Source organism: Tupaia chinensis, unplaced genomic scaffold (genome assembly GCF_000334495.1).
Source record: "Tupaia chinensis unplaced genomic scaffold, TupChi_1.0 Scaffold000495_1, whole genome shotgun sequence".
NCBI lineage: Eukaryota > Metazoa > Chordata > Mammalia > Scandentia > Tupaiidae > Tupaia > Tupaia belangeri.
In genome coordinates, this window is record NW_006160007.1 from 952,439 (window position 1) to 967,211 (window position 14,773).

At 44.2% G+C, this 14,773-nt stretch overlaps 1 protein-coding gene across 1 annotated transcript in view; it reads right to left on the reverse strand.

Annotated features, from left to right (window-relative positions):
* Window positions 1-14,773, reverse strand: part of ARHGAP44 (Rho GTPase activating protein 44) — a 115,047-nt gene that overhangs the window by 70,863 nt on the left and 29,411 nt on the right. Inside the window, exon 6 of the mRNA XM_006156508.3 lies at window positions 6,931-7,048. Coding sequence (XP_006156570.1) covers window positions 6,931-7,048 — 118 coding nt within the window. The remainder of the gene's footprint in view (window positions 1-6,930; window positions 7,049-14,773) is intronic.

A 14,773-nucleotide genomic window follows, 5' to 3' on the forward strand; every position in this document is an offset into this window, starting at 1 on the left:
GTTTGTTTTTTTTTTTTTTTAGAGACATTTTGGTTATAGGGCATGTGCACTCACTGGATAGACAGAGACAGACAGAGAGACAGAAAGCTAGAAACCACCTCCCCCCAGGGGGGATGGTCATGCCAAGATCCCTTCTCCTCCATTCTCCTCTTGGGATCTTGGGCATGCACGCACATGCGGCCGGCCTGAGTTTTAAGCCGCCAGGTCCAGGACTCAAACCACAGTCGACTACATGGGAGTCCAGTGCCATAACCACTGCACCATCTGCTGGTCCCGCAATAGTATGTTTTGATCAACATCAAAAGAGATAAGGAAAAACACTGGTTCTGTTAAAATACTTTCTTTCCCCATCAGTGGCATGCTCGCTTGACTCTTACCTCTATACCCCAATAAGCTATTTGCTTTCACCATATTAACAAAATAGCAACATAAACATCTTTGTGTACCTTGTTCGATTAAAAAATCTTAGTGTTTTTCATCTACGATTATAAAAAGAAGGGCCATTTTATAACCATTTTTGTGCAATGGCTACAAGTATAATAATCTCTCTTTAAGTAGGAATAATAAACTCTAAAAGAAGAAACCGAAATCTACTCTGTCTCTCCCTAGCCTCCTCTCTCTCTCACTCTTTCTTTCTCATACATGAAAAAAAAATGAATCCTAAGTATTTTTTTCCTTCAAGTGTCATGTTATTTAAATAAGCTTCTTGTTATAAGAAAAAAAAATGAAATAAAATAATGGGCAAAACACCGAAACAGATACTTCATCGGAGAATATCCACGGGGGGCAAGTAAGCACATGAAAAGGTGCTCCAGATCGCTATGTCATTAAGGCATTGCCAATTAGGACAAGAAACCACCGCACACCTATTAGAATGGCCGGAATCCAAAACCCTGGGAAACAAGTAATGCTGGCACAGATGTGGAACAGCAGGCACTCTCGTTCCTTGACGGTGAGAATGCAAAACAGCACAGCAACTTTAACAGCACAGCAACTTTGGAAGGCAGTGCGGCAGTTTCCTACAGGACTAAACACACTCTCACCACCTGATCCGGCCATGGCCATCCGTCGTGGCCAGATGAACTGAAAACTCACGTCTCCCTATAAACCTGCACGTGGATGTTCACGGCACTCAGTTCACAGTCGCCAACACAGAACAGTAACTGGAACGTCCTTCAGCACAAAAACAGACACACTGTGTATATCCAGACAGCTGCATATTATTGCCATGAAAAGACATGGATGTTAGTGAAATGCATATTATGAAATAAGAACTTATCTGAAAAAGCTGTTTATGATTTTGTTTTGATTCTGAGCTACATGATGTGCTAGAAAAGGCAAAAAAAAAAAAAACATGGAAACTGTAAAAGAGCAGTGGGGAAGGGGTATAAAGCTCAGAGAATTTGGGGGACAGTAAAACTGTTCTTTTTTTTTTTTTTTCTAAAGATTTTTTTTCATGCCTGTACTTGCCAGAGAAAGACAGAGAGGGAAAGTGAGAAACGAACCTCCATGGGGGATGGCCACACCGCGAACCCTTCTCTATTCTTCTCTGGGGATTTTAGGCATGCACGCATATGTACTTGGGTCGATTTTCAAGCCACCTGGTTCAGAACTTGAACCGCAATGGGCCATGTGGGAGTCTAGTTCCTTAACCACCACGCCAAATGCTGGTGCCGAAGCTACTCTTTATGATACTACAAGGGTAGATGCATTTGTCAAAACCCCAAGAAAGTAAACACCAGGAGTGAGCCCTAGGGTAAACTAGGGTCTTGGGTGATGACATATATCAGTATTCATTTGGTCTGTGGTGACAGACAGGACCACCTACTCTGTGGGATGTTAATAAAGGGGCAGCCTACATGGGTGGGAGCAGGGAGCATAGGAGACTTCTCCTTATATTCCACTCAATGTTGCTGCTAAAGTAAGTGCTCTAAAAATATAAAGTTTATTGGGACCAGCAGTTAGCGTAATGGCTATGTGGCTGGACTCTCATGTAGTGGACCGCAGTTTGAGTCCTGGACCCGGCAGCTTAAACTCATGCTGGGCGCATGTGCATGCATGCCCAAGATCCCGAAAGAATGGAGGAGAAGGGATTGCGGCGTGGCCATTCCCCCTGGGGGGGGTGATTTCTCGCCTCCTGTCTCTCTGTCTCTCTGTCTCTCTTTCTGGTGAGCGCACACACTGCGCCCTATAGCAAAAACATCTCAAAAAAATGTATAAAGTTTATTTATACATAAATGTATAAAAATATTATTGTTGAGCCAGCAGGTGGCATGGTGATTAAGGCTCTGGATCCTGTAGGGCCAACTCCAAGGTTCGAGTCCCAGGGTTTCCAACTTGAAAATATACTGAGACTGAGCATGTATGCACACATGTCCAAAATCCCAAGAGGAAAATGAAGGAAAAGGGATTGCAGAGTGACCATCCCCATTGGGGGTTGAGGGAGATTCCTCACTTTCCTTCTCTCTGTCTCTGTCTCTCTGGCAAGTGCATTCACGCTATAGCAAAAGTCTAAAAAAAAAATACTGTTTAAAATATCGTTCCAAAAGGGGAAAAAAAAAGGCAAAATCTCTGATTTTTCAGAGTTACATATTTGAGAGGTTGAGAGAAAGAGATCAACAAACAACAAAAGAAAACAAAACAACAAAAAATGCTGTTTTCTGTCTCTTCTCATTTGTTTTTCAGAATCTCCTATTATCGGCACATTGGTTTTCCACTGTTTGTCTTTAATATCTACCATCTTTTCTTCTACTGGTTTGATTAGATTTTGGCTTTTAACGCTCTAAAAAGTTCTCATATTTCTCTACACCTTGGGTTCAGTTCTCTGCGGCATCAGTTCCTCTTTACTTAGAGCATTTCTCCATCTGCATGATTTCCCAATCTCACTCAGCTCCCTGCCCACCTTGCTTGTGATTTTAGCTCACTTTATCTTCATGCTTAAAGTCCATATTCTCTTGAATTTTATTGGGGGCCCCAAGATACGCTGTCTGGAACTTATTGTTACTATCAGTAAGTCCTCTACAAAACTGTTCTTTTTCTTGGGTGTTTTATTATTGTTTCCCAGCGACAGAATGCCGTGAGATACCACTACACACCTAGGAGAGGGGCAAAATGCAAGACACTGAAAACATCGAAAGCGGACGCAGAGGTATGACAATGGAAAGCTGCATTGGCTGTTGGTGAAAATGCAAAACAGCACAGCCACTTCCGGAGGCACCATGTCGGTTTCTTACAAAACTGAATATACTGTCACCAAAACCTCTAAATGGTGAGCACCTTCCTCCTCCCCGTTACTGCTCACTCAGAAACATCCGCTCAGAGCCTAAGTTCTGAAGTTCTGTGTGATGTGAGCTGAGAGACTTGGCAGTCCTAGGAGCTGCTGTCATACAGGACACCTACAGTCAGCTTCAGTTCTCTGACATTTCCATTCATCCATTCATTCGTTCACTCATGTTTTTGCCATAGAGCATGTGAGCTGATACGAGAGACAGAGACAGTGAGAGAGAAAGTAAGAAATCATGTCACAATCCCTTCTCCTTCATTCTCCTCCTGGGATTCGAACACACAAGCACACACACTGCCAAGTCTGGGACTCAAACTGTGCTCAGCCATGTGGGACTCCAGTGCCCTTAACTACCATGCTACTGGAGTTCACTGGTCCCTCCGTGACTCTTAACTATTTTTTTTCTGAGTTTGTAAGCCACCAGGACAGGAAGTATCTTTGTTTAACGTGCTCTGCCCTTTACTTTAGGCAACGGATACGGCTGTGCCCAGTGGGACCACTTAGTGCCACTACTATCTGCAAGTCTCCCAGAGCCCAGCAGCCTTGAGAGAAACCCACGCCGGCAGAAAGTGCCACCAGCTGGCCTGCTCCAGTGTGGCCGTGCTCGCCCTTGGAGCCCCGGCACAGATTCTTCTGGCAGAGCAGTTTCCAAGTACCCAAATGCTTTGCACAGCCTTCGAAATGAAAGGGTTGTGATGGGTCCCTCCAGCATCTTGTTGACTCCCTTCCTGTGACGTTACACCAAGTGCGTCACTGGAGGAGTGGCACCAAAGACTCCATGCTGTCTTTCACTCTGACAATATATCATCCTTTAAGTCAGCTCATGAGGGCAGGATGGCTGAGACATCTGCCTCCGATTTTCCGTCTTTCCCAGATAACTGACTGATGGTTCACCAATGACAGATGGATGATGCCTGATGTTCAAAGAACGAAGATGATAAACTTGAAAAGAATCAAACGGAAAAGAAGAGACAGAGCACGAGAGAATAAAGCAGAGTGGGAAAGACAGTGATGTGAGTAGGTGAAAGAGAAAGGTAAGGGACGGGATATGAGGAGAAAAAAGCAAAAAACAAAAGTGCAGGTGGAAAGCACTGCCTCGATCCCAGGGCAGCAGACGCCGTCCCTCATAGCACAGAACAAAACTGACGCTGCTCACTGAGGGGATGGGTGTTCTAACCACCGTCCCGCTATTGTTACCTTTCTGTTCACACTCCCTTCTTCACTTTCTCTCCTCTTACCGAAAAATGACCAACTATTCACATCTATTTATTTATAGAGGGATTTTTTGCTATAGGGCGTGTGCACTCGCTGGAGAGACAGAGAGAGACAAAGAAACAGAAAGCAAGAAATCACGCCCCCCCAGGGGGGATGGCCACACCACAATCCCTTCTCCTCCATTCTTCTCTAGGGATTTTGGGCAGGCATGTACACGCACCCGGCGTGAGTTTTAAACCTCCAGGTCTGGGATTCGAACCGTGACAAACTACATGGGAGTCCAGCAATGTAACTATTATGCCATCTGCAATTCCTTATACCTCTTTAATATATTAAAGGGTCTTTTATAAGGGGCCTCAGGAAGAAAAGAGAAAGCAGGTAACAGGTGTGAAGAGTGGGGCTTGTCTTGAAATAAGGATGCGAGGCAGGATGAGATGGGCTTCTGAAGGAACGTGGGGGCGGGGGGCAACACGATACTGCTCATCTGTCCAAGGCCTCAGATTCTGTTTTAGGGACTCCACCTTGACCTGGTTTTCCTAGTGGGCTATGGTTCTCTGGATCTTAAAGATCTGAGAGCTCTGCTTGGTAATCTCTGTGCCTCAACACAGAGACGTCAGGGGCCAGGAGGAGGCATGATGGTAATACAGCTGACCCCACAGAAAGGTCCTTGGTCCATGTACATGCTAGACACATGATCTGATCTAGCTGAGGCTGGGGATGGACTGCAGTGTGGACCCCCTGTTGGAGTGTCAGCTGAAGAAATACACAATCACGAAGACATTGGGGAAATCTCATTCCAAAACAGCCAGAAAGGGAGAGAGAAAGGCCATGGCGGACACTTAAAACAGTTTGTAGCCACTGAAGAGAAAGAAGGGTCAGAACAGAATTTGCACAAAACCAGCAGGGTGCTCTCAAGATCAACCTGGGCCAGCCAGCGGCATGGTGGTTAAGGCAGTTGGATCCCACACAGCCAATTGTCCAGTTCAAGTCTTGGCCTGGACAGCCTGAAGAACATACATGTGCATACATGTTTGTGCCCCAAATCCCAAGAGGAGAGTGGGGGAGAGGGAACTGCAGTTCAGTAATCCCCCTGAGGGGGTGCTTTCTCACTTTATCTCTCATCATCTCTCTCTGGAAAGCTCTTGCACTTGATACCAAACACTAAGGGGAAAAAAAAAAAAACCCAACTAGGACACAAGATGGAGTCTTATTAACTTGGTGTAAACACTGCAAGTTCGTACAATAAAATAAATGCCACAGTCTAGCCAAGACAACCATGAAAGAGAGTGAGGGTTCCTTGCTGAATATTTTTGATGATGTCCGGAGAACAGAAATTTTATACTACTGCCCCAGAAATATACACATGGATTAATGGAGCACAGAGTTCAAAGACAAATTAAGAAATTAGACAGGAGGATTTCACTTCATAAGGAGGTGGCTTATTGCTGGAAAAGCATGACACATTTTTTCATAGACCACTCATCATGCATATTGCTTGATTAAGGTTTGGGTGCGTGTGTGCCCAAGATCCCAAGAGAAGAATGGAGGAGAAGGGATTGCAGCATGGCCATCCTGCCTGGAAGGTGATTTCTTGCTTTCTGTCTCTCTGTCTTTCTCTGTCTCTTTGGGGAGTACACGCACCCCACAGCAAAAATCTCCCTGCCCTTCCCCCTAAAAAATGACTGTGATTAAGACAAGAGGTACTCAGCATAGTTACAGAAATATGATATTTTTGTTCCTTGGGTTGAAATCCAGTTTTGGTTTCCTTGGCAACCCATCCTGACATGCATGCACGTAAACAGATGTACAGGCACGGAGCATTGGGGTTATGTTGCTAATTAAGTCCTATACAACGTATGTGGGGAAAGATGGAAACTCATGAGTGCATATGACAAGGGACATCATTCTGTACGTACAGAGTCAACAGTTCCTAGAATGAACAGCAGGAGGCTTTCTTTTCTGTCTATCTCCATGGTAGCCTTTCTATTTCACTGACACCTGCCTTCCAGGAGGCAGGGACTGTTAAAGCAACTCAGAAAATAGGAAAAGGCAAACAAGAAACGATTTCATATCAACAGTGAGTAAAGGATTCTCTCCGGTCTAAGTTCTCAACCGTTCTGTGTGGCCTCAAATTCACCCCTCAGGACTCGGATGACTTAACAGCTTCGCACCAAAACCAAGGTCCTCTCTCTCTGCCTTCCACACAGGAGCACCAACGATCCCCTAGTGCCACCACCCTGTCTAGGCCACCATCAAAACCCCAACTCTCCATGTTCATTCTGGACGCTTTCGAGAGGCTAGCGGGCAAGCTTGGGCCACTGAGTTCAACTAGAGGTTCACTCATCGTTTTAAGAGAACTCCAGTGAACACAAAGGCACTCCCTGAGGGCTCCCCAGTCTGTCCCAGTAGAGAGGAGCAAAGAGGGCGGGTACCCTGCAAATCTCCACTCTGTTGGCAGCCTCCTCCATTTCTTCCCTGAGGGCATCAGCTTTGGCACCCGCAGGCTGTAAGCTGCTGGACAAACCTGAAGACTTGGAAGTCTGCTGCCACCTGATGGGAAATAGGAGAAAAAGAGGAGAGATGTGAGACAGGTAGAGCCCTGGGGGTATCAAGGGAACACTGAGAAAGCACCTGGTTACAACACGACCCAGGGAACTCTAAGCCCTCACCTGAAGGGACAGGTAACACAGAACCAGGTAGTAGACCGAGAGAGAGGGGCTCCTCCTTGACTGAGGACTGGATGCCTCTTCAGGAGAGACAAGCATTCCCCAGATTGCTGCTGGGTTCCCTACTGTCTTCAGGGCACTAAGGTTAAATGACAGTCACTATGGCTCTTTAAAAATGAATGTTATTTTTAATTGACTGATCAGAATTATGTACATTTATGGGGTAGAGTGTGGTGCTCCCACACATGTATACAACATGGAATAAGTAAGTCAAAACAATGAACATATCCATCACCTCACTTACGTAGCAAATTGTTTTATCCTTTTATTTATTTATTTATTTATTTATTTATTTATTTATTTATTTATTTATTTTAGTTTTGTTATAGGGCACATGTGCTTGTCAGAGAGAGAGAAAGAGGGAAAGTGAGAAATCAATCCCCAGGGGATACGGCAACATCACAATCCCCTCTCTTCCAATCTCCTCTTGGGACTTTGGGCACGCATGCACATGTGCCTTGCGTGATTTTCAAGTCACCAGGTCCAGGACTTGGTCATATATGCAGTCAGCCACGTGGGATCCAGGCCTTAACCTCCATGCTACCTGTTGGCCCTACTTAACAATTCCTATGGTAAGGCCACTAAATTTAATCGAGGTGACTATAGTTGATGTAACGCATTGTCTGTGTCACAGTAACTGTTGCCATCTTCCCTGTAGTCTCTGCCATTCATTTCCATTCCTTGCCTATCCTGTGGGCGAGGAAGCAACAACTTGGAAACACTGTGTACTTAGCTGAGACTGTGAGCATACATAGATCAGATATGCTGATAAGATGAAAAACACACCCCAAAGGCTAAAAGCTCTCCGGTAAGCACAATACACCTTTATGTCAACATCTAAACACATCATTTACATTTTCCTAAAACCGTACCTCAGCGTTGGCCTTCTGAGGATGTCACTCAAAAGAGTTTTAGAGGAAAGAACGAATACATCTGGTTGCCATGCCATCACTAGGGGATTACCGTGGTAGGCCCCGAAAGGAAGTTCATCTTACACTAGATACAGCATGAGGGGGGTCTTCAAAAAGTTCTTGGAAAATACATATTAACATTTATGCCTGGATTTTAAATAGTTTTGCACCAAAACAAACTCCTGTTTAAATTGCATTTTGCCATGAACTTCTTGAAGTCCTTTCAAAGTCATTAATGTAGGCGTGGGTTCCACTTTCACAGAGTCTGTTACTCAACGGCTTATACGGACCAGCCTGTAAGAAAAGCAAGTCAAGGAGGCTTTATCTCTAAAATTTATCCACTGGGTCCTTTGATCCTTCCTTCCCTTCTTCCTTCCTTCTTTTCTTTTATATTTATATATCCTGCACCCCAGGAGAAGAGAAAGCACCCCTCAGTAGGACTTAGTCACACCATAATCCCTTCCCCTCCACTTCTCCACCCTATTGGGATTTGGGGTACGCATGCACATGTATCTGGCATGCTTTTCAAGCCACTAGGGCCAGGACTTGAACCCTGCAGTTGGTTGTATGGAATCCAGCTCCCTTAATCACTAAGCCATGAGGCTATTCTGAGACTTTCTTTCTTACTCATAATAGAGAGAAGAGATAAGCTACTTCTTGGCTTTAGGAATAACTGTGGTGGAATCGGCTGACAATGGCAGCGTGCCTGGCTGCAGACTTGGCCATCAGGAAGGAGAGGGAGGAGCTGGAGAACGAGAGGGTGGGAGTGGGTGGAGAAGGCGAGTGCTGCCCTGTCTAACAGAGGAGGCTGCTCTGTCGTGCAGGCTGATGAGGTCTAGGTAGGAGTATGGGCCCTGGGTTGCCAGGTGCTTCAACTGCAAGAAGAAAATTTCCATGTGAACTTTGATAAAATGTGGCAACAGACACATCATTTATTTTAAACACCATGTAGGCCAATAGTGAATAGACCAACCGAGACAGCTCTGCGGGTTCTAGCAGGACCTTAGAACATTAATCTGCAGCCTCCGATGTACAGGCAAAACATGGACTACCTATTGGTGGTGTGGTGGTTAAGGCGCCTGGATCCCATGGCCAACTGTGCAGTCTGAGTCCCAGACCTGGGGCTTGAAAAACATACTGAGCAATTGAGCCTGCGTGCCCACAGTCCTGAGAGAAGAATGGAGGAGAAGGGATTGAAGCATGGCTATCACCCCAGGGGGCAATTTCTCACTTTCTCTCTGTTCTGGAAATACACACATTCTACAGCAAAATTACCAAAATAATAATAATAATAATAAAATAAAGAAAAAATGATTTCTCACTTTCTCTCTTTTCTGTAAGAGCACATACCCTACAGCAAAATTACCAGCATAGTAATAATAAAATAAGAAAAAAAAAAACTATCTCCTTCATTTTGAGAGTGAAGAATCTAGCCACTAGGTAGTCAATCAAGTTTTCCTTTCTCTTTTGTTATCCTCACGAAAAAGAGAAGTGTGCAGGGCTCTATGGCACAAGAAAGGGAAAACTAAAGTGGTTTTTGCTTATAGCAAAAGTAGCAAAATAAAGATTCTCTGGCACTTAAAGAATGTGACTACAGGAAAATGACTTTATGAAGTCTTTAGAGGACCAGCAGATGGCCACTGGAATCCCACATGGCCGACTGCGGTTCGAGTCCTGGACCCAGCAGCTTCAAACTCGCCAGGCGCTTGTGTGTGCACGTCTAAGATACCAGGAGGAAGACAGAGGAGAAGGGATTGCAGTATGACCATGCACCACAGGGACTGATTTCTCGCTTTCTGTCTCTCTGTCTCTGTCTCTGGTGAGTATACATGCCCTATAGCAAAAGTCTCTCAAAAACAAAAAAAAAATTATTTGGGACATTAAGATGGACACATGTTCTAAAAAAGATTCCTGATTCCAAAATAAGAATTCAGGGCAATTTAGAAGGCGAACACTCTCTTCAAGAATGTTTCGAAATCTGGCCCAGCCACGATGGTGTCACAGGAATGTGATGCTCTGCCATACTGGAAGCCATAGAGAACATACGGGTTCAGTTCCCTGGTCAACCTGTATGTACCAGGCATATGTGTGTGTGTGCTCATGATCCTGGATTATGGGGTGACCCTGTAGGATTTTTTGTGTGTGTGGGTGTATGCGTGTATACATGTGTATGTCTCTCTCTCTGATAAAGATAAATAAATAAATAAACTTAAAATAACATTAATAAAAGGGTTTTGGGGGACCAGCAGTTAGCGTAATGGCTATGTTGCTGGACTCCCACATAGTTGACGGTGGTTCGAGTCACGGACCTGGTGGCTTAAACTCATGCCAGGCGCATGTGCATGCATGCCCAAGATCCTGAGGGGAGAATGGAGGAGAAGGGATCGCAGCGTGGCCATCCCCCATGGGGGGTGATTTCTCGCTTTCTGTCTCTCTGTCTGTCTCTGTCTGTCTGGCGAGCGCATGCACCCTATAGCAAAAACCTCTCCGAAAAATAAATTAAATAAATAAATAAATAAATAAAAGGGTTTTGGGGGCTCAGGCAGTGGTATAGAGGTAATGTGACCGGATCCACATGAGTTCATAGCCAGGGGCTGCCCTGCATGAGCTAGATACATGCAAGGTACATGTACATGCCCATGATCCAGCCTGGCTAAGACGGGGTAGACTGCATTCTAAAGAGTCTGTAAAGGGTGTTTCTACTTTGGGACTAGCAGATGGTGTAATAGTTACGTTGCTGGACTCCCACATGGCTGACCATGGTTCGAGTTCCAGACCCGGAGGCTTAAAACTCACGTAGGCACGTGTGCGTGCCTGCCCAGAATCCCAAGAGAAGAATGGAGGAGAAGGGACTGCAGCATGCCCACCCCCCCCCCAGGGGGTTATTTCTCACTTTCTATCTCTCTGGCAAGTGCACATGACCTACAACCAAAACTCTCTAAAAGAGAGGGTGGGAGAAGATAACTCTACTTTCTCTACTTTTCCTCCTCATGTTTCTCTCTGTCTCCTCTCATCGAATACATAAGTAAACCTTAAAAAAAGTTTCAAAACCTAACTTAAAGTAAGTTACCATAAGAATGAGTCAGAATTCCTGCATAATTCTTTCATATAAAGCTTTGTCCTACAAAACGAAGATTGTCTGGCACTTAAAGAATGTGGCTACAGCAATGATATATTTCATAAAATGATGTATTTGATCACTGTTCTATTTATCACAAATGATATATTTGATAAATATATCCCGGGTTTAATCATTTTAAATAAAGTACTAAAGTAGTGTATTGTTTCTTTGGTGAATAAAATGTGAGGTATTCCAGTTGTAATGTATATTTTAGACAATAAATACATGTCCAGGGTAAATTATGGACTCTGGTTACAACCACCATTGGACTCACACTACCTGAAGCCAAAACAACTAACCAATATGTAAATGCTAAAAAATACATAAAGTGCGGGAACCAGCAGTTAGCGTAATGGCTATGTCGCTGGACTCCCACATAGTCAACCGCGGTTCGTGTCCCGGACCCGATGGCTTAAAACTCACGCCAGGCGCGTGTGCGTGCGTGCCCAAGATCCCAAGAGGAGAATGGAGAAAGGATTGCGGCGTGACCATCCCCCCTGGGGGGTGATTTCTCGCTTTCTGTCTCTATGTCTCTCTCTGTCTGTCTGGCAAGCCCACGTGCCCTACAGTGAAAATCTCTCTCCAAAAAAAAAAAAAATACATAAAGTGCTATATGAAGCTGATTTTTATGGCTTTGTAAATCTGGATTAGATTTATTTTAAAACCCAGATTACATTTAAAACAAGTGGAGTATCCCTTATCTGAAATGCTTGGGACCAGAAATGTCTTGGATTTGGGATTTTTTCAGATTTTGTAATACTTGCATAGACATAATGAGATTATTCTGGAGATGGGACCCAAGACTGAACATAAAATGTAAAGTTTAGGACCAGCAGATGGCATAATGGTTTTGTTGCTGAACTCCCATGTAGTCAACTATGGTTCGAGTCCCAGACCTAGCAGCTTAAAAAACACCGGGCGCATGTGTGTACATGCCCAAAATCTGAAGAGGAGATTGGAGGAGAAGGGATTGGGACGTGGCCATCCCCTCGCTTCTTGCTCTCTGTCTCTCTGTCTCTTCTGTCTCTCCAGTGAGCGTACATGCTCTATAACAAAAGTCTCTCTCTCTCCAAAAAACAATAAAATGTAAAGTTGGTAGACACATTATATATATAGGCTGAAGGTAATTTATTACAATATTTTTGCATGGCAGCGTTTTGACTATAGCCCATCATATGAGGTCAGGTGTGGAATTCTCTACTTGGGGCACTAAGTTGGCACTGAAAAAGTTACACATTTTGGAGCATTTTGGATTTCAGATATTCAGAATAGGGATCCTTGATCTGTTTAAGTACATCAAAATGACATTTTCCTAAGGTAGCAATTTATTTTTCTTCCTTGTTCCCTCTATATTTTTCCAAATTCTGTCCCTTGGCCAATATGCTGGTACTTTAAAAACATATAATTTTTTTCTCTCTCTTTAGGAAAGTCTATTTACAATATGTAAGTAATCTATTTTGACATTATAAAACAGTGACAATAAGCTGTCATAAAATGGTTCCTTTGTGGAAATAACAAAGAATCAAGGGAAACTTGGAAAACCTATACAGGTGGTAGTATGTTGAGAAAAGTGATATGAATCATAAATTCAGGCTACAGTAGTCTTCTCAGTCACCTACTCTCCTAAAAACTCACAAGGTGACCTGCTCTGTCATCGAAGTAACAGGGATATTGGACATTGTTCAAGAAGGGTTTAAAAACTGAACAACAAAAAGATCATTCCTTCCCCTTAGGTATCTGATGTGCCAAAATCACTGTCTTTCTTTCCCCCCCTTTTTTTTTTTTTGAGAGTTTTTCGCTATAGGGTGCATGCGCTCGTCAGAAAGACAGAGAGACAGAGAGACAGAAAGTGAGAAATCACCCCCTATGGGGGATGGCCACACTGCAATCCCTTCTCCTCCATTCTCCTCTCGGGATCTTGGGCACGCACGCACACACGCCCCGCGAGAGTTTAAGCCACTGGGTCTAGGACTTGAACTGCGGTTGTCTACATGGGAGTCCAGCGACATAGCCATTACGCTAACTGCTGGTCCCCCAAAATCACTTTCTGAAGAAGGAGGTCTGAGACTAAGATAAAGAGAGGATGCAATATTTAATAAAGGATAGATAAGAGAGAAGGGTTTACAGTGTCTGGGAATGGGTAAAGAAGACAAATTTAAGATAGGTTCAGGACAACTGGATGTCCAGAAGAATTACTAGAAAGCACACAGGAAAAGTTCTTTAGTGGGACATTCACTGTTTCATCTGTCCGTTCCTCTCTCCTCTTTAGCATCCTCCACTGTTGGGGTTCTGGCTTCCACTCCTGCTCTAATGTGTGGTCCATATTTTTTCAGGACTCTGGCAGTGACTGGCCCAGGCAAGGGCCCCAGAGGTAAGACAAGCCTGTGCCCACCCTTCATATCCTTGGGTGACTGGCAGTTCAAGCCAGTGGACATGCAAGCAAAGTCCACACAGATGGAGCCCCTCCCTTGCACTCATAAGCAGGACACAAGGAGCAAGGTTCAAAATGGTGAGACACGAGCACAGGGGATATCCAATGACCATGAGGAAAACAGATCTGAGGGAAATACCCACACATGGAGAGGAGCAGAGCGGGAGATAAGGAAGGGCTCCTGGTGGCAACCAAGACTCTAGTGCCACACCCAAAGGGACTCAAACCTGCCACAGATCCAGAATTCCACTTCTAGCTCCTCGCTTTCTCCTAATTCCATAAGCTGCCCAGTTTTCTATTCCAGAACCTCCTGTCTTCCTGACACTCATTTACTTGCTCTCAAAGAAAGCAGGTGTAGTAGTCTGCTTGGGTTTCCATGACAAAGCACCACCGATTGGGCAGCTTAAATACCAGAAGTTTATTTTCTGTCAGCCCTGGAGCCTTTTGGCAAAGTTCATGTTCTGGTGAGACCTCTCTTCCTGGTTTGCAGACAGATGCCACCTTGCTGTCCTCACACAGTTATTCCTCTGAGTACACAGAAAGAAAGAGTTCCCTCTTCTCCACCCTAGCCTTATGACCTCATTTAACTCTATTTCCTCCTAAGAGCCCAATCTCCAAATACATTCACATCGGGGGTTAGAGTGTCCACATGTGAATTTGGAGGTGGGGGAAAAACAACTCATTCCATAGCCAGAAGAACCAACAGCAGCTATTAAATAGAAACGAAATACCGGGGCCCAGAACAATTAACCTTGAGAGATATGGGAGTGCATTGGGCCTTGTCTTTAACTACGGGCAAACCTAACACAGAAAAGACATTTGTTTTTCATTCACATTCAGTTCAATTCAAATCTTTAATTCAGTGTAAAGCTCCTTTGAGTGCACTTCCGTCCTTCTTATCTATTGGGTCACCGGAAAAGTCATGATGTATTTTCCCTATTTTTTCACGCAAAAATGTATTACTTTTCTGACACCCCAGTACAATTTTTTTATTCATCTTCTAAGCATCACACTTCATATTAAGGCCTATATAATTGATTTTTGAAGCAGAAAAATCATATCTACTTGAATAGTGACAAGTGTACC